Here is a 20299-nt window from a genome sequence, read left to right as displayed (position 1 = left end):
TTGGGCAACTCCATATTAATGCCCATGGTTTTGGAATGGGATGTCCAACATGCTCATATAGATGGTCAGGTGTCCACATGCTTTTAGCCATATAATGTATAATAGTTTATAGTAGTAAACTTACTTTTGTGCATCATTCCAGTCCTCGGGAGTATTAGCTTGCCTGTATTATGTATGTAGCATTTTTCGTATTTTGACTAAGTGACAGAATTCAAAGCATCCCTTAACATTCAGTGGAAAAGTATAAAAAGGACAAAATCTATCCAGTTTGGAACATTTTTGTATATCACAGGATGAGATAGCGGCGATTTTCTCCCTTACAGACATCTGCTTAGATCTGGCTTGATGCTGACTACAGAAAGAACTTCAAAGATCTGTTGGTGTCACCATTAATCTTGAAGTGTCCTTTATCTTATAGCGGTTGTTCTCAATCCTGGTCCTGGAGTACCACTGTCCTGCCAAATGACTAATTAACAAGGCCTTCTTGAGTTGAAGTGAATATGTTAGAGTGAGGAGAACACTACAGCATGCAGAGCAGTGGTACTCCATGAAGAATTGAGAACCACTGCCCTGTAGAATCTATTTTGAGTGTTAAAGCTCACTATCTCCAGTTCCTTTGCCTCTTTTTAAATGCTGCTCTTACTCTTTGTGCAGGCCGCCCTCCTCCGCGGGGTCCAAAAGCAGCCCTGGGCGAGCAGCCTAAAGTGCTTGGGCCCCTGGAGAGGGTCTACCAAGAGATCGCCATCCTCAAAAAGCTCGACCACCTCAACATCGTCAAGCTGGTGGAGGTAAGCGCTGGTCCTTTGACACTTAGAAAGAAGCCTTTCATGTGAGCTGAGATGCTGAGATTCAGGCCGAGGTTTCAGGCTTTTAAAAAGTTTGTTTGAGCAGTGCTTTTCGGAACGGTGCCTGAGGCTTAAATGAGTCAGCCTAAGTGACTGATGTGGTTCTGTGGAGAGAGAATGTGAGAGAAGCACCCTGAGAATTGAATTGAAGATTAAAAGAATGTGACTCAGTGCAATCAGAACTTGAAAACTGAGTCACGCAGCTGGTCGTCCAGCAGGGGGACAAAGCAAATGGCAGTTTTTCAGAAATTAGCCGTTATTGAACCGAGGAATCCTTTGTACCTTTAAGATCAGACAAAAAGAAAGAGATCGATAGGAGGAGAGCGAGCAAAAATGGTGGGATGGAAGGATACTGAAGAGAAAAGGGGGGCACTGCTGAGCTCTCAGCATGGCCCTGTTGGAGTGTCCTTCAATCACAGGCTTTTAGAGAAAGGCCAAGAGGGAAAGAGTGAGAGGGCTGGGCTAGAGCTAAAAGAGACTTCAATAATAGGCAATGCTCCACTCCATGGTTGTCAGTTTGTTCATAAATAGTTTACTGTTCTCCATGTTTTCCCGCATGATTGTGTACAATAATATACTGTCTGGTGTGCCGTACTGTATTTCAATAGACTTCTGCATGACTCTGTAGCTTCAAAAGCTTCTCTAGTCATTGTAGGAACAGTGCAGAAAGATAATAAATATGCTCCACAGGGGACGACATTCATCCCACGTTCCGTTTTTGTTCTCGTTTTAGCTTGCGTCCCTGTTTTGTATGTTATGTAGTGTGACTTGTACATTGCGTAATCCAGTTTGCAGAATTCTGGGTCATGCTCGACATCTCTTCGACATTGATATTAACACCACTGCAGCACAGAAAGGGCCTGTGGGAGCTTTTGATCCACATAATGTTTCTTTTTCAGGTGCTGGATGACCCAGCTGAGGACAATCTGCACATGGGTAAGGGCATTGAACTGTTCAGCTACACAACAATCTGCCAAAATATTGAATTTCTATTCAACTTAAAAGTAAATGATTACTTTGTCATTAAAAAGTCAACCTCATATAAAGTAAGGTTTGTTAGGCCTGAAAGTTGGTTCATTTCATTGCTACCAATCAATAGTACTGTTTCAGCCAGAGTTATATTAAACAAGTTCTTATAAGAGTGAATCTGTGCTGGTTGGCTCTAGAGTGCAGATTTCGGGGCATTCAGAATTTTTTATTTTTTTTCCCAACTGGAATCTGGAGGTAATTGAATTGAGATAGCACCCATCCTAAACTCAGCTTCAGTATCAGAACCCTAGAATGGAGCTAGATTGGATACTGGAAAAAAAAAGCAATTCTAGCCTGAAATACACTATATGGCTAACAGCATGTGGACACCCGACCATCATACCTATGTGAGCTTGCTGGACATCCCATTCCAAAACCATATGGAATATTTGTAGCTATTTGTAGCTATAACAGCCTCTGCACTTCTGAGAAGTCTTTCCACAAGATTTTGGAGTGTGTGGGGGTTTGTGCCCTTTCAGTCAAAAGAGCATTTGTGAGGTGACTCATCACCCACAGTGTGTTCGAGTTTGTCGAAAAAGGGCACGTTATTCGGCCATGGCCACTTCTTTGGTTCATGTCCTTGGATTCTTTAAACTCTTCTCTGACGCTACAGCCTCGGTCTCCTCCGGCCACGTTTGGCCATTTCGTTCGAAACCTCTTCAAACACAGAGCGGTTGCGCTGAGTCTTCAAATTTTTTAGTACAGAAACATCAGACTAAATGTTTATGAGTCTCAGCAGCACGAAATTATGACGAATGTCGAGTTGGACTGACATAAAAGTCGCATGAATTCCGATCTGGCTGTTCAGACTGAGTCTCATTGCCGCAGATCGGATACGTATCGGATTTCAGTACCACATATGAAAGCATCTCAAATCAGAATTGAAATTGTCAGATTCAATGCGTTTTTTGCTGTTCACACTGACACATAGACACACATCTGTGTCACATTTGAGGAAAAAGATCAGATTTGGGCCACTTTTACCTGCTGTGTGAACGTAGCCTTTGTGTCTTCCACTTTGTGGTTGAGCTGTAGTTGCGCCTAGATGCTTCCATTTCACTAAAATAGCACTTACAGTTGACTGGGGCAGATCTAGCAAGGCAGAATTTCTGACTTGTGGCAAAGTTTGCATCCTTACATTTAAAGTCACTGAGCTCTTCAGTACAACCCATTCTATTGGCAGTGTTTGTCTATGGAGATTGCATGCCTGTGTGCCTGATTTTTTACTCCTGTTTGAACATCCCCAGTCAAATTACATGTGAAAATAAGTGAACACTTAGAAAATCAACAAAACATGTAATTTGACCCAAACCTTTGCGTACAACTATGTAAAAATAGAGAAAAAAAACAAAGTACAAGGATTCGTCAAACCCATGGCTGGATCTACCATGTGGGTGATCTGGGCAACTGTCCAGAGCCAGTCAAAGGCTAGGGGCACCACACTTGTATATTTACATTCAGTTTGTTTCAAATTTATTCACAGACCAAACTCTAATCTAATATCCAGCTGTAAGCATCCCATAAGCGTTGTTATTTGTGACATACATTTTGTGGGCAGTGACACCTATATGTGTCAAACATGGAGAAATTATCGTTTTGGCATCTTACGTGATGTAGATTATGATGTTAGTGATTTTCGTGGGTGACTTTTGCTGGCATGATTTTGCAAGGCCATAGCTGAGGAGCTTTAGGAGTACTGGACATGTCTCCTCTGAAACTGTTTTAAGGTGTGCTGACAAACACCTTTTATTATAAAACAGATATTTCTTATCCTGAAATCTGATTGGCTGGGCGATGTTGGAAGCCGTTGTAAAGTAACCAATATTTTAATTGAGATTTGAGATTCAGCCTCAGCAATGAGAATGCAAAATTAACCAAACTAACCGTAATAATACTGAAGGATTATTATTATCAGTAGTAGTAGCAGCAGTAGTAGTTGTTGTTGTTAATGTTGTTGTTGTTGTTCATGGTTTGTGGTGACAGAAGAGTTGCTAGTAAACATTGACTAAGATCCACTTAAATAAGTGTATTATGTAGTTAAACCTCATACATAAAAAAGGGACCCTATATTTTTCAACTGACCACCCTTAGAGAAAATCACCTAGCAAGTGGCACCCAGGTAATTTGAGTTTGAGACCCCAGCTCTACACACCTTACACAATCTTACTTCTCCTACTAGCAGCAGCCAGCCGAGAAAGCCCAGAGCCCATTGTCAGAGGGAAGAAATCGATTTGGCGAATTTTGCAGACAAGTGCTCTATAACAGTGGTAGAGATTGTGGATGGAAGCTCATCTCCCCCTGCTGCTCTCGCTGACAAGCAGGACAAATGAAAAAAGAATGCAATTTGCGGAGTTTGGAGAACTCTTGTTCCAAACAACACCGTGCCTTTGTCTGCGGTGCAGGAATTTTGTGTTTGCTGCTACTAGCCATTTTGAAAATACCAAACCACACACCAGTGGTTTCCTAACCTGGTCCTGCAGAACCTAGTTCCAACCACAATTTGCCACACCTGTTTCAGGTAATCAGCCTATGTCCATGTCCCTGATTGGCTGGATCACATGTGTTAGAGTTAACTAAGGGGTGGGGCAGCTCTCCAAGACCAGAGTTGGAGACCACTGATCTACACTCACCGTAGATTCTGGCCGTTGAGATGTCAAAAAAGCAGCACTTTCATTTGTAGTTTTGATTCACTCATAAAACTGCATGTTGTAACCATGTATAATAAAATTGCTCATCTAATGCAAATTTTCCAACTAATTCACAAATGTCAGTTACATTTGAGACATACACTACTGAGTCAAAGACCACCTTTTTATTTATTTTCAATAAGGACAGCTGTGAAGTGCAGGTGAGTATCAGTTTTTTTCAGCATTCAGTGCGTCCACTCTTTGCCTTTATTAGAGCTTCCATTCTTTTCAGGAGACTTGCTGTCAACTTTTCAGTAAAATCTGCAGAGATATTTTTTCACACCTCCAAAGTTCGGTCTTAGAAGTTGGTTGCATTTTGTGCCTGTCACGATCCAAGTATTCCCAATGACAAATTCAGTCCATAATGACCATCAGTGTGGGTGCTAGACTGACCTGCCTGCTGCCCAGATCTGTCTCCTATTGAAAACATGTTTTATTATGCTTAACAAAGGCCCTGTACAGCTGCACTGCTGAAGACTTGTATAACAAAAGAATGGCAAAAAATTCTTCTTTCAAAACTGGACCAGTTGATGTCTTCAGTCTCCAAATGATCATTAGGTATTGTTGAAAAGGTGGAAAGGTGATGTAAGACAAGAACGTGTTAAACGCACTCCTGTCCTGACTTCTTTGGAACATGTTGCAGGCATCAAATTTAAAATGAGAGCATATTCATAAGGTTTATTAGTTACAACATCAAATTTTGTGTTTTTGTACCATTTTCAATTTAATACAGGCCGAACAGAATTTACTAATCACTGCTTTCTGTTTTAATTAGCATTTAGCCTTATGTCCCAGCTTCTTCGGAATTGGGGTGGTGGCAGTAAACAGTGTTGGACAGTGAATGTACTGCTGGCTTACTGCTAACATAACATTGCAAATCTATTATGGGGAAAGTGGAAATTAGTGCTATTGTGGTGTTGGTCAGATTACTCTCTGTCAAGCACATCACATTTATCACAGCATGCTTGAGAACACATGCTAAACCAATGCTCTCCTCAGTTCAGTTTGCAGAGAGAAATGAATGGTGGAGATGGTGAATTGATCTACAGTAAAAGTATTTTGTACATTAGTGCAACAGTTCTGTATGTTTGTTTTAATACTCTCTCTCTCTGTCTCTCTCTCTCCGCAGTGTTCGAGCTAATGCAGAAAGGGTGAGTGTTGTGTCCTCTCTTGTGTGTAATTGAAGCTTTGGCTCCTCTCTGTCTTTCTCTCTGCCTCTCTCCATCCCTCCATTCATACCCGTCCTCTCTAGCATACCTATCATCACTCAGCTCTTCAGCTCTGTTGTTCCGCCTCCGTTTGCCCCTTCTGCTCCCATCTTCCCAAGGGATTCATTACATGCTCATGTTTTCACTTTACGGTTATTACCGTTATTATTTTTTTCTCTGCTGGTCGTATTCTTTTTTTATTATTATTCACTCGTTTTTTTTTAGACTATTTGTTTCTCATTCTTTTTTCATTCGCACACAGACTGCAGCATGTCGTAACTTCTACCTAACTTAGCTTCGTTGAGTTACCCAATACTGTATATGATAAACCTTTAGATTAATAACTCTGTACTGAGTTTAAAGTTATTTTCTCTCTCCTTATCTCTTTTTCAGTCTCTTTCTCTCTGTCTTCTTTATCTTTTTTCTGTCTTTCTTTCTCTTTTTTTCTCTCTCTCTCGATGTCTGTCTGTCTATCTATCTATCTATCTATCCGTCCACCTGTCTCTATTTCTTTTTTTCTTTTTCTTTCTGTTCACTTTATCTCTTTTCTTTCTCTTTCTTTGTTTCTCTTTTTTCTGTCTTTGTATTTCTTTTTTGTTTCTCTTTCATTTTCTGTCTTTATTTCTCTTTCTCTGTTTCTTTCTCTTTCTGTCTATTTCTCTTTTTCTCTCCTTTTTTATTTCTCTCTGCTTTGTTTTTCTCTCTGTTTCACTTTTTCTCTTCATCTCTTTTTTCCTCTCTTTGTCTTTTTCTCTGTTTTTCTTTTTCTTTGTCCTTTTCTTTCTCTTTCTATTATTCTTTATCTATCTTTTTCTTTCTCTCTCTTTCTTTATTTCTGTCCCTATCTCTCTTTTGTCTTTCTTTCTCTCCCTCTTATGCTCTCTCTCACTCTCTCTCTTTCACTACTTCTTTCTCTGTCTTGCTCTCTATCTATCTATCTATCTATCTATCTATCTGGTTCTCTTTCCATCTCTTTCTTTATCTCTCTCTGTCTCACTCTCTCTCTCCTTCTCCCTCTCTCCCTGTCTCTCTCTCTCTCTCTGTCACTACTTCTTTCTCTGTCTCCCTCTCTATCTATCTATCTATCTATCTGGTTCTCTTTCCATTTCTTTCTTGATCTCTCTCTCTCTCTCCCTCTCTCTCTCTCTCTCTCTCTCTCTCTCTCTCTCTCTCTCTCTCTCTCTCTGTCCCTACTTCTTTCTTTGACTTTCTCTCAATCTATCTGGTTCTCTCTGCATCTCTCACTTTATCTCTCTCTCTCTCTCTCTCTCTCTCTCTCTCTCTCTCTCTCTCTCCCTCTGTCTCTTTTTGTCTCTTTCTCTCTTTATTTTTTTCTCTTCATGTCTATTTTCCTCTCTCTCTCTCTCTCTCCTTCACTCTATCACTCTTTCTTTCTCCCTCTCCCTCTCTATCACTCTTCTTCTGTCTTCTTCTGTCTTTTTCTATCTACCTATCTCTCTGTCTCTCTTTCCCTGTCTCAGAAATAAAGCTGTGCTAGTTCCCTGCAGTCTCAGTAAAGCGCTATAGAAGGGCAGGCAGTATCCCGCTTTGCCACACGACTCCATTCTTTTTTAAATGTGACATTTTGTTGTAATTGAAAGCCGCTTCGGCCGGCTAATCGGCTCTGCTGCAGCGTGGAGGGCGAGCATGTTATTTGGTCTCGCTCTGCTTTGTGCATCTGTGTTCAGTGAAAAGCAAAGGATCTGCTTTGGTAATTCCAGAATGGACTGTTATCCAGCAGAACGGCCTGAACTGGCCCTTTCCTCAGCACTGTGCTGGCGTGTCTGTAGGTTATGAATGATGTGGGGAGGTGTGGGGAGGTGTGGGGGGAATTCGTGAGTTGTTTTTTATGTAAATCTCTTGACTGGCTGTAGTGTTTGGAGGATTTATGTGAATTATGCACTGTAGTGTCCTCTCACTGCTCAGCTCCTCTGGTTCGTGCAGCCTCTGCTTTCAAACGCTGTGTTTAAACCTCTCCTTGTAATGAGACTCTTCAAGTATTAGACCTCTATTGAACTCTCAATTACAGACATGCCCTCCCCTTCTCTCTCTCTCTCTCTCCCAGGCCTGTGATGGAGGTACCTACAGAAAACCCCTTCAGTGAAGAGCAGGCACGCCTCTACTTTAGAGACATCGTCCTAGGCATCGAGTACTGTGAGTTATCATCCGGCACTTTCAGAGCTGCAGAGGGCTTGAGAAAATGATCAGAAACAATAGCTAGAAGGGTCTGGCTGCAGACATGCACTCTCACCAGTGGTGGACAGTAACTAAGTAAATGTAATTCGTTACTGTACTTAAGTAGTTTTTTGTGTATATTTACTGAAGTATTTCCATTTTGGGCGTCTTTTTACTTTCACTCGAATATCTTACTTTTTACTCCACTACATTATGCAAAATCTGTCGTTCCTTTTGGCTAATGTGTGCATAAAAACGTAATGTCAAAACGAAAGAAACGTGAAGCAAGAACACCAATCAGAGTACAGCGCACACTTTGTTTTGAGCTTGTTTTGACATGTTGGACACACCTACCCAGTGCAAGCATAGGGTTCAATGTCAGTGCAGCAGCATAAAAGTTTGGGAGTGCCTATTCCAACATAAATGATGGAATTAAGTAAACTTTATGTAAATCCGACCGATAGGTGGCGCTACTTGAAAGAGAGGAAAAATCAGAGGAAGGAAAAACCTCAGAAAAACTAAGCATGATAGCGGTTCAGCGACAGCTAAGAGCTACACATACCATAGAACATGTTCGATTCCAGCTTTAACTCTAAAAGCACGTTTGGCCTGCTAACTAAACGTTCAGTACCTTAGCCAAAAAGGCTAACCCAGAAAAAAGGTCTTTCTTAAGGTTGTGTCAAAGAAATAAAGCAGATCTCCATATTATTTTAATGAAGGATCACTCATTTCTGAATTCTTAGGAGAAAAGAGGAGATTAACATCAGCATTCCATTGAAAGAAGTTCTGGTGATGAATGAGAAAAGCGTGAGATCGATGAAATGGATGAGATCTTACACTTTTCTTATGGAAATATTATTCTGTAAGACTGGGGTGAGATGAGTCAGACACAGAAGAGTTCATCCACATCTGTAACAATATTTTGATCAAAATGAGAAAATCTGAGGATTATTTCTCAGGAGCCAAAATTCAGAAATAGGAGAAAATGGCTTAAGTCTCACTCCATGAGAAGTACATGAGCTTTAGAGGAGATCTCATTTAAAATATTTCTTTCATCTGGGAAAGTTCCAAACTTCACAGAACAGGTATGATTTCAGTCACTCCAGCTGCAGTGACTCGACTTTCACTCTCTCAGACATTAGTTTTTATCCTCTACGCTTGTTCCAGCAGAGCAGCAGTTAGTCAGAACCAAGCCTGTGCTGTGTGGCATGTTTGGCTTAGCCAAAATGCTACACTCCCAAACATCACAGAACAGGTTCGATTTCAGCTTTCTGTCACTCCAACACACTTCACTCGATTGTCTACACTTGTTTCTACAAAGTTACATCAGTTAGTGTGGTGTATGGCAGTGTTTGGGTCTGTAGTGTGTTCTCTAAGCTAGCTTTAGTTAGACGATCAGGCTACACATCCAAACACCACAGAACAGGTTTAATTTTGCAATTCTGTCCATTCAGCACCAAGTGCTCGACTTCACGTCCTCATATTTCAGTCACTATCATCTAACCTTGTGCCTTTGCTGTAGTTAGCCAGAATCAGACATGTTCTGTGGAGAGCAGATGTTATCATGCTAGCTAGGCTAATGCTAACCAGCTCCTCTCTCTCCGAACAAGATGGCAAAAAGATGGATGGGAGATATAAAAAAAGTCGAATACCACACAACCTTTTTATAGATTTTTATAGGACTTTTATAAAACCTTTTTGTATAATTTTTATATAATTTTTTATAAATTTAGGGCAGTTTTGTATTATTTTTTTAGGTTTTGGTTTAAACACATGCCAAAAGACTTTCGATGTAGTAAGTGTGCTGTGTAAGCTACATTCATTGTTTTAATCACATCTTGGGAGTTTTGAGACTCCCACCCCTTAATACACATTCAAAGCAATTTGTAGTCATTTTTTAGTAATGAAACATTGCTGAGTTCCTACAGGCGGGTGTCTGAGTGACCCTGCAGCCAATTAAAAAAGATTCCAATAAGGTTTGGTACAGTTTGCCAGGTAGAGTGGAGATTTCAGAGGCCTATATTTCTGTGGAGCGTGAGACTGTTTGAAACATGGAATCCACAAATTCATTTAAAGCAGGAAATTTGGCCGTCCTCATGAGAAATGTATTATGTGCTGGAGGAAACTCAGACGACTGGCTTGATGAAGTGCTATGTTTTTAAAAAAAAAGCCTCGAAAGTTACCGGTCCCCGGAGGGGTGAGCTAGCTCGCACGCTTGCTAGCGTCCCTCCTGCATTTCCGTGGTTACGGTTAGTCATTGTCACTTATGTAAAAGCGAGCGCCTCGGGGAACTGTAACTCGAGAAGCGTCTCCATGTTTGTTGCTTTGTTGTTTTAGCACATCCTAGTGTCCGATTAGTCTAGTGGGGAAAGCGGTCAGGGGAATTTTAGTATGTGTGAAGGGCATTTGTGTGTGTGTACTGAGTGCTGAATGACGTCTTGTTCTTCAGTCATCTGCGATAAAACATGAATGATAAATATTAAAAATCACTTTTTTTTAATTTTGATCATGTGCATTTGAGGTGTTCTTGGTAAAATGGGGAAGGAAAGCACAAATCAGTGTGACAGTAAGGAAAACTAGCCAGATGTTTTCATATTGATTTTTTTTATGTATTATATGTTAGGTGTGTATTTATAACGTGATTATACTACTACTGACCTTGGCATTGCACCATGAAGGTCACTTAGGGTCTTCTTTATGATGCAGTATCCTGGCCCCTCTTAAGTAAGTAAGTAAAAACTTGCAGCCAAAAGTTTTTCAGTGAGTTGAGCAATTTTTAAAGTTGCCTTATTTTATTTTAAAGTTTTAAAACATAAAATCATGCCAAACTATTTTATTTAGAATTTTATATAATTTTTTGATAATTTTTTGAATTTTAGATAATTTTTTGATAGTTTCCCTAATCGGCATACAGGTGGTTGCACCACCTGCCATTTTTAGAGTTTTTGAGGGCAAAAAAAACTAAAATGAGTTTTATATGTATTCACTGAAAATTGTTTCACATAGAAGAGGTATTGTTTAATAATTAGATATATGTTAAGTATTTATTAAATTATTTGTGGGAAAATTATGGACACAAAAATATGCACTTCACGTCAATGATCCATATACACACATTGGTGGAATCCAGAAGTCTGAAACTACATTAAAAAATTCAATTTTTTTCCTTTAAACAGGAAATAAACAGTCAACAGCGAAAAATGGAAACTAATAAAAGTTATGAAATGAAGAGGAAGTATAGATTCCTTAGATTTCTAGGTCACTGTTCAAATTGAAGCATATTTTGTTTTGTCCCCTCCATTAAAGCTTGTGTTCAGATGACTCTCAGGTGGATTTAACCTACTAATCAGAGGCTTTTGCACAAACTTGTGGAGTCAGCTGGAGTGCATGCGGTCTTTTAGGCAAAAGAGGCAAATACCAAATACTAAAATTTTGGAATTAATGTTCGAATTTCAAGGATTCTAATTTTCATGCAAATTGTTATGCACGTAATGTAATTTGTAATGAAAATTGTAGAAGACAATGCTAGCAGTGGTCAGGCTACTCAGGCTTTTACATATATAGGTATTCCAATAAAAGGTTGCTTTTGCTTTGAATGATCCTATACCAGTGGGAGAGCTACCTTCCTGCGGAGTTTACTTCCAGCCTGTATCCAATAAGCTGCCCCGTCCCTTACTTAACTCTAACCCATCTGATCCAGCCAATCAGAGTCTTGGAAACAGGTTGATTAGCTGGAGCAGGTGTGGCAAATTTACCAAACTTTACCAAATGTTTCAGTAGTGACAGTTTTACCTCATGTTGAACAGAGCTTAAAAAACACTAGCCAGTACATGACTAGCAAACACAGCTTTGAACAGTTGTACAGACATAAAATCATAAAAATGTTTTTCATTAAAACACAAAAAAGTTTACTTCACTTCAGACTTTGGGACACATTTACTTCAAAACAATGAAGCAACTGCTTGAAAAGGTTTGTTTCCTGTTGGACTACTAACAAGAAAGCAGTGCAGTGGCCAATAAGAGTCTAACTGATGAAATTTTGATAGTTAGGGCCACCTTAGCAGACAATAGTAATCAAACCCTCTGTGTAGCTCTGTGGACGGAGCGTCTTAAACAGAGACTGCTGAAGGAGTAACACCTGTGGTCTGGAATCGTCTACAGTGGAGGGGTCATCTTCACTCCAGGGCTTGATGTGCTAGGCCTCCGCTCGGTCATTAGCATGAACCACCTCATCTGTCCTCAGCATGCCTGGACCATGATGACCAGACAGCTCTCGCAGAGATGACCACAGGCTGTCTGTTTGATTCAATTACTGAGCTATGCCCGTCCATTTCCTCTATGGGGCATTTGTTATGTCTGTTGCGTTCGGGCCCTGATTGTGCCAAGCTCTGTCTGCTCTGAGAGCAGCTACTTATGTCTGCCATCTGTCTCTGATTTTGTGGACAGTTGGTTCAAAACTGTATAGTCACTGACCATCGAGCGTGCTGTGTTGATACAGGCCCCTTGGCGCTTATCAATACAGATTTACTCTCGTATTGCTTTGCACGTTATGCAAATAGATCAATATCTATTACAGGTCATGATCTGTCCCACGTCCGATCTCTCTACGTGCGTTTGCTCATGTCTGTTTTTAGAGCAGGTTGGAGGGACTTGCCTTTGATGGACCTAGCTCTCGTTTTTCATTAGCTCTGTGTGAGGCGCCCCAGGGAATATGGGGAATGTTTAGTAAATCAATAGTGCTATTCAACACTCCGCATTAGGGATGACCTGTGATGACCGCGCTGGGGTGGAACTGCCCGGATTGACTTTTGTTATTTTTATGTTTTATGTTTGCTTTTCTTAATCTGTGTGCTTTTGTGTGTCTGTGTGGATCAGATCCCACAAGGTGGTAGAATAAATGCTGTGGGGTGGGTGGTAGTGGTGGTGGGTGGGGCAATAAATCCCATACTCATTATTTCTCCTATTGTACAATGCATTTTTTCCCTGAATCCAACTGATGTTTTTGTGGGGAGTTATTTGAATTTTTTTCTACTTCCACTTATTTTTTAATAGAAGCGCCATGTTTGTTTTTTACACTGAAAGGGCAAAACCATTTCTTTTTGGTTATGAACTACTCTTATTACATACACCAACTGTCCACTTCATTAAGTACACCTCCTAGTATCTACACTTATTGTCCATTTTATCAGCATCACAGCAAATGATGAGCTACTGTTTCTGATTTTACATCTACAAAATGGACCGCAAGGTAGGGGTGTGAAAAAAAGTGGACAGTAAGTAGACACAGTCTGCTGTCTGATCCGCTTGTACCCGAACCCAAACTTTTGCATACAACTGTACCCAGTGTGCAAAGTACCTGGGTGAACCAGTTTGCTACACCGTCAACCTGAAGCAGAGCAGTGCAGTAAAGAATACCAAAGACAGAAGCTCTGCAATTGTGGCAGAAGCAGCTAAACCATAACCTTTCCCTGAATTTGTATTGAAGCATCTATTTTTCCCTAATTGACAGCATAACATAAGTGATTCTAAGATATAAAGGGGGTCCAAGAGGTTAATTAGGGAGTCCTGGACACCCCCATGACTGCATCTTTTAATTATTTGTTAGCTCAACTTCTTAGCTTGACTTTCCCTTTCCTTGTGCTAGTGGATTGTTTTATATATAGTCTCAGAAATATCTTCCGAAACATGGGTAACTCCATTTTCACTAGAATTTAAATAAATGAAAGGTGGGCTCTGCTCTTTGCACAGTACTGTATTGGTCTCGACTAAGAAAGCAGCGTACGAAGTAGGCCTGGGTGATAGGACGATGTAATCAGATATTGATGATGGACAAGTAACCTGATGACAATGCTTAAAATGCAATAACCGCTGTGTTGGGAAACTGACAGAGAACTAGAGAGGATTAATTCACTGTTAAACAGCTTGCTAAACATGTTGGGAGATTGGAGCTCATGTTTCTCTAAGAACTGTAGCTTTACTTACCCTACAGCTCATCACCTTCTACTTGTTTTACTATACGTTAAGTTTAGCTTGTGTACCAGTAAAATAAATGCTGATGTGCATTCAGACTTTCTCGCTTCAGTGTTACTCACTGCAGCAAAAACAACCAAGCTGCTGTTACCACAGAGCAGCAACTCTAGCCCTGGCTAATTTAGAAGAGAAAGTTCCTCTAATCCCTGCCTATGGCCAGGAAACACGATCAAAAAAGGTAACAGATAATATTAAATAATATGTACACATAATGTCTAATGTGTGTAATAGCTGAATTCCTGAGTGACTGCTATACTGGCAGAAGTTTTTTTTTTTTGTGTGGCTTTGGAAATTGCTTGCAAACCCAGGTCAGCATGAATCTGCACCAGAAGGAGCTCATAAACACACGTTTACCCGCTGTTACAATGACGGGTGAAGTAATTTTCAAAAATGCTGGGCTACTTACTGTTATTTAATATGTGCTATAAGAAATATTTGCACTAAATCAGTTAATGTATAAAAAAAAATATAAACTAAAAATAGAAGAAAAAGTGGGACAAAGCTGCACTGGACAGTGTGTATTGTTTTGGGGGGATATAATCGATAATTGCTTCTTTTACCAGAAAGTATAAGTAGATATTGCCCGGGCTGTATCTTTTCCTTTGCTTACTGAAATGTCTGAATGTAGGGTTGCCTTTGATTTGTAAGATCATCTGTAGCACCCTTAATCCTTTTTGTATCCATTAACACACAAGATCCCATTAAGCATGTCTGAGTTGTTTGCACTAGCTTAATCACAGAACAAAACAAATGACAATTTCCTGAAGGGCACTGGCACCAGTTTAGCTTTGATTGACCACTTGAGACAGGAAGGCACCACTCCTCCAATCAGCTTTTGTGTACTTGTGTCAGTTGGCCATGGTGACCTCTCTTGACCACTTAAGTGGCCCTCACGAACTTCAAGAGGCAGTATGCTTTGGCAGTGCCTGTTTTTTTTAAGAGTATTATTTTATAGCCCTTGTGTAACTTTTCTATTGTGATTTTCTTAATAATTGTAATTACATTACCGTGCTAAAGATTTTAAAAACATTTGAAAAAATTGCAAAAATAAGTATTGTTTTGATTTGCCTTTCCTCCGTCTCCTTAGTGCACTATCAGAAGATCGTCCACAGGGACATCAAGCCGTCTAATCTGTTGCTGGGAGACGATGGCCATGTGAAGATTGCTGATTTTGGTGTTAGTAACCAGTTTGAGGGGAATGATGCCTTGCTCTCCAGCACGGCTGGGACTCCTGCTTTCATGGCCCCAGAGACCCTTTCTGACAACCGCAAGAGCTTCAGTGGAAAGGTAAACACTGCATTGTGTGTGTGTGTGTGTGTGTGTGTGTGTGTGTGTACATTTTTCTATTCTATTTTTCCACTTAAAGTATAAAAATTCATATCACAGTAATCACCTACCCTTTTAACGTTTGATTCGATTCTCATGATATTGTACTTTAAAAACATGTCTATAAAGTAACTATTTTCCAAACTATTTTCTAAATGTCACATTTTTAAATAGAAGTAGAGTGTAGGAGGTTATATAAACCCATTTCCAAAAAGTTGGGACAGTTTCTGAAAACAGAAACAGAAAGCAGAGATTAGTATTAGATTGAAAACACAATATTTTGTTTTACATTTTTTTTGTTTGTTTCTTTTTGGTTTGTTTTTTGTATATCAAATATAATCCTCTAAAAATTTGGGAATGGAGCATGTTACATCACTGTTCTTTTTGCCAGTACTTAATAAACATACGGGGACTGAAGACTCAAGCCGAACCAAGGTGGAATTTTTTTTTTCCAACCCTATGGGTCACCTGCACTCTCTGATTATGCAGCCATGGTATCTGGTCAAAAAGGCATGGATGTCCCTGAAAAAGCTGACACCTAAAAGGCAGCATATGTAGCTGCAAAATGTGTAGATATCTTTCAGTGTTACCCAATGATGCCTTCTCGAACTATAACAGATGCTGGCTTTGGAACTTTATGCTGGTAACAGTCGGGATGGTCCTTCGCTTATTTGGCCCAGAGGTTTTGGGCCTTGCCTTGTACTCACAGAGATTTCTCCAGATTCCCTGAATCTTTTAATGATATTATGCACTGTAGAGGGTGAAAGGCCTAAAATCCTTGCAGTCTTTGGCTGAAGAGTGTTATCTGTACACTGATGGATTTTTTGCTGATTAGAGATGGGGATCGTTAGGGTTTTTTCGATACCAATAACAATACCGATACTTATCGTTACTATTATTGATACAGCTTTCCATAAATAAAATAAAGACGTGACATAAAAGATGTAAACATTCATAAAGATTCAAAATGAAAAGATGTGAAAGTGTTGCGTTCATCTCCCTACAGTTGAAAATATTAACAACCATAAGCAATACAAAATTTGGGTCTTTTAGTCTAAAGTTCAGATCAGTTAAAAGTCCAAAATGTGTTTTTAGCAGCTCTGACACACACACACGCACACACATACATATGTATGTGTGTGCGTGTGTGTATATATATGCGCACCTTAAATCATATACACCTTAAAAATAATAATAATAATAACCGGGTATAACACTTAAATAAAAAGGGAAACAGTGCTTGTCAATAGTTGCTTGCCAAATAATGAGCCTACATTCATCACCATACTGTTAAACCTCAGATCTTGCTGGTTACTTATCTAACTTTGTCTTCTCAACATTAACCTTGTCAGCTTCATCAAATATAACAGGTCACTGTTGGCTTTTCATTTATGTGTTATAACTGATGTTTTAAAGTTTTCAGGACCTAATTAATAAACTAATTTTAAACCATTCCTAAACCATTTATAAGGATAGCCTTATTGTGAATGGTACCCTCCCCCCCCAGTTTGTATGTAAATGAGTTTTGGTTTACATACTAAATTACATTTGTTTACATATTACATCAAACACTGTTACATCAAAACTTGAGGAAATTTAGATTTTCTATGGGCTCTTTATTCCCTTCAGGCTCTCTTTATTTTGACATACTGACCACTGCCTGTTTTTAAATAGTGGCCAGTGTTTATATGAAGCTCCAGCACAGTCAGTAACGACAGCATGGCGACTGTATTAGGTCCGATGACCTGTGCTTTAGACTGCTTATCAGCTCGTGACATTGTGCGTTGAACCAGTAATGAGCTGCAGTGTGTGTGTGTGTGTGTGTGTGCGTGTGTGTGTGTCCAGTGCCGACAGTAAATCACAGCAAATATGTGATCTGTGATGTGAATAAGTAGGCGGCTAACACAGTCATTTTTTTTTTATTTATTTCTCTTCAACATAACAAACACACACACACACACACTCTGTATTGTGCGCTGTTACACTGCAGGCACGTGTCACCAGCCGGATTGATTTAGGTCTGCTGTCACCCCAGAGACTCGGCCAGACAGTCACTGATTCAGACAGGCCCTTGTGTTTAGAGGACCACAGTGTCCAGAACCTGCCATGCACTCCAGACGGCCTTTCTGATGGGCTGGCAGTGTCTGAGGAAGTTTTAAAGTGCCAGCGAGCAGGGAGAGCAAGAGATTAGGGCTGCAGTCATTACCTCAGCGCTGCAGCACTGGAGAAGTAGCGTGCCAAACAAGTCACCACCATAACCGCATATTTCCATTTTTCCCCATGAGAGCACAGTTATGCAAAGCGAGGCTGACTGGAAACCAGAAGAGGTAACTGTGTAGCTTCTGAACCGCATTGTGCCGCTTGAGTACACTCCTGTGTTAATCAGTATAGCCGTGCAACAACAGTCGCCCCCTAACCCTGCCGTTCCTGTAGTGTACTGCAATCTCTCAGAATAACCACATGTATCATATGATATATATAGAGCATTATAGGGAGCTTTCGTGTCAGCTTTTTTCTAGGGATGCATCAAAATTTGGTATTTTTCATATACATACATCACGTAATTCTGTATAAAATCAAGCATGCAGCCATGTAATCTCCATAGACAAACTTTGGCAGTAGAATAAGTCATACTGAGCAGGGCTGTGAAGTGCTGAAGCACATAGCGTGTAACAGTAATCTTCTGTTGCATTACTTTCTACAGAGTTCAAAACTACCTCTGGAACTGCATTTCATAGTTTAATGAAATGAGTTTCCAGGGTTGAGCAGCTGTATAAAAGCCTAAGATCACTATGCGCGATGCCAAGCGTTAGCTTGAGTGGTGTAAAGCACGCATCACTATCTGACAGTCCGATAGACGAATTTAGCTTTGGCGAATGCCAGGAGGGCACTACTTACCAGAATGGGCCACTTAGTTCCAGTGAAGGGTAATGCTAATGCTGCAGAAGACAAATTTTAGACAGTTATATGCTTACAACTTAACAGTTTTGTGGAAATCCCTTTCTTGTTCTGCATGACTGTGCTGCTGTGCACAAAGTGAGATCCATAAAGACATGGTTTAAGGTGTTTTGTGTGGAGGAACTCTAGTGGCCTGCACAGAGTCCTGACCTCAACCAAGTTGAATAACTTTGTAAAGAGTAAAGGGTGCAGTAAAGTAAATAAAATATTTTAGCACGTTTGCCAAGCATCAGGTGTTTTTCTCTCCCAGAGTAAAATAAGTACCTCACCAGATAGTGGCTTAAATCTAATTGTTTCCAAACAGAATCTGATCGAAGCAGAGTTTCTTTAAACACTTACCTGCCTATTATTGTTCATCCTTACATTTTCTATAGATGATGATGTCAATGACAAGTCAACCTTGTTGATAAAACTTTGCAGCCCTATTATTGTTTAGCCCAAAGATACAGGCTACATTACACTCTACATTACAACTTTAGTTACTGATGAGCGCAGGGTTGCACAGTGAATGGTCTAAAGTGCAGTGTTTTGTAAACATACATCATGTTTTGCTGATTTTTTTAAGTGAAAAGGTTCTAGAACACATTTCTACTCATTTTAGTACACAGTTACAGTTCATTTGCTGAATGCAACATATTGGGGAAAATGTGGTCAGTGCAAAGGTTATGGCACCTTTTTTCCTGTATGTTAAACTCATCAAATCAGTAGAAACTGTGCACTACAGTTTGCAGGTAATTGTCAAATTTAAGTTTGTTCCCTGTAGAGAAAGTATTGTTTTCAGTTGGAAAATCAACAAAATATTCAAACTTTTGCATATGACTATAAGTATGTTTCACTGTTTTGCTTCAGCCTGGCCAACTTAAAGCTACACTATGTAAAATTTGGAGATTTGCCCTCTCTGGTGGAAATATGGAATTGCATGCAATATGTGGAAAATATTTTGTAACAGCGGTTTTCCTTTGGACCCCTCCCCCCAAACAGATGAACCTGATTATTGTGATTGTGTTGAAAGAGTATTCAAAGGCTGTGTGCAAACTGCAGGAAAATCAGATTTGTTTCTCAAATCAGATCGTTTGAGACGACTGTCCACACTGTTATTTTCAAGTGATGGATCGGATACATGTCCAGATATCACCAACCTATTTGCATGGGTTGCTGTGGTAACAACGTAGGCACCAGTAACTACGTAGCTATGCTGATGATGTGATGAAGTCTTTGGCACTCTTCTTGAATCCAAGCACTTCCATCACTTTGGATTTGATGTTGTTGTTTGTCGCATTGCAAGTGATGCAAAAGACACTAGCCCAGGCTGAGACACATCTGTAAAAATCTGATTGGAATTGCAGTTCAGACCATCTCCAAATGTGGTTTGGATCCAAGATGGATTTTATGTGGGTTTTTGCTGTCCAGACTACCAAAAATCAAACTGGATACAGTCTGGCTATGCCAAAGATCAGATTTGGGCTGGCAGTCTAAACAAGACCAAAGAGAACTCGGTCAGAATTTGGTGAAGGACGTGTCTTTTGAGGATGTGAGTGAATGATCATCATATTTTTATCAGTATAATGCTGATTTAGCATTGAAGACCTAAACAATGAGCTGGATTTTCTTTGAGAAAAAACTACTTCAGAAATACTATTTCAGGCTTTACAAGACGACTTGCAGCAGCACATGGGCGCTATATATTTTAGCATGTTATTTTTCCTCTTCAGGCAGTAATGCTACTTCTTTCAGTTTAAACAAAAAAAATCTTACATAGTGTAATTACCCTGTGTGTAATGGCTGTGACTTTCTTGTGTTTCAGGCTCTTGATGTGTGGGCAATGGGGGTGACGCTCTACTGCTTTGTATTTGGAAAGGTAAGACTATAGAGGAGGATGGGCACCTGCTGGTTTTGCCGTTTTTCTGATGATGAATAGAAATTAGCAGTGTGGAGTGGATGTGTAGGAAAGCCCATGTGTTATTATCTCTCTCTCTCTCTCTCTCTCTCTCTCTCTCTCTCTCTCTCTCTCTTTCACTCTGTCTCTTTCACTCTGTCTCTC

General features: G+C 39.9%; 1 protein-coding gene across 5 annotated transcripts in view; it reads left to right on the top strand.

Annotated features, from left to right (window-relative positions):
* Nucleotides 1-20299, top strand: part of camkk1a (calcium/calmodulin-dependent protein kinase kinase 1, alpha a) — a 150421-nt gene that overhangs the window by 110194 nt on the left and 19928 nt on the right. For all 5 annotated transcript variants that reach the window (XM_036580437.1, XM_036580435.1, XM_036580434.1 and 2 more), the window contains exons 7-12: nt 655-788; nt 1745-1781; nt 5691-5712; nt 7835-7923; nt 15062-15261; nt 20063-20116. In XM_036580437.1, coding sequence (XP_036436330.1) covers nt 655-788; nt 1745-1781; nt 5691-5712; nt 7835-7923; nt 15062-15261; nt 20063-20116 — 536 coding nt within the window. The remainder of the gene's footprint in view (nt 1-654; nt 789-1744; nt 1782-5690; nt 5713-7834; nt 7924-15061; nt 15262-20062; nt 20117-20299) is intronic.

The sequence above is a fragment of the Colossoma macropomum genome, unplaced genomic scaffold (assembly GCF_904425465.1).
Source record: "Colossoma macropomum unplaced genomic scaffold, Colossoma_macropomum, whole genome shotgun sequence".
Taxonomy (NCBI): domain Eukaryota; kingdom Metazoa; phylum Chordata; class Actinopteri; order Characiformes; family Serrasalmidae; genus Colossoma; species Colossoma macropomum.
Note: the sequence above shows the minus strand (reverse complement) of the source record. Positions and strands in the feature narration are given on the sequence as shown.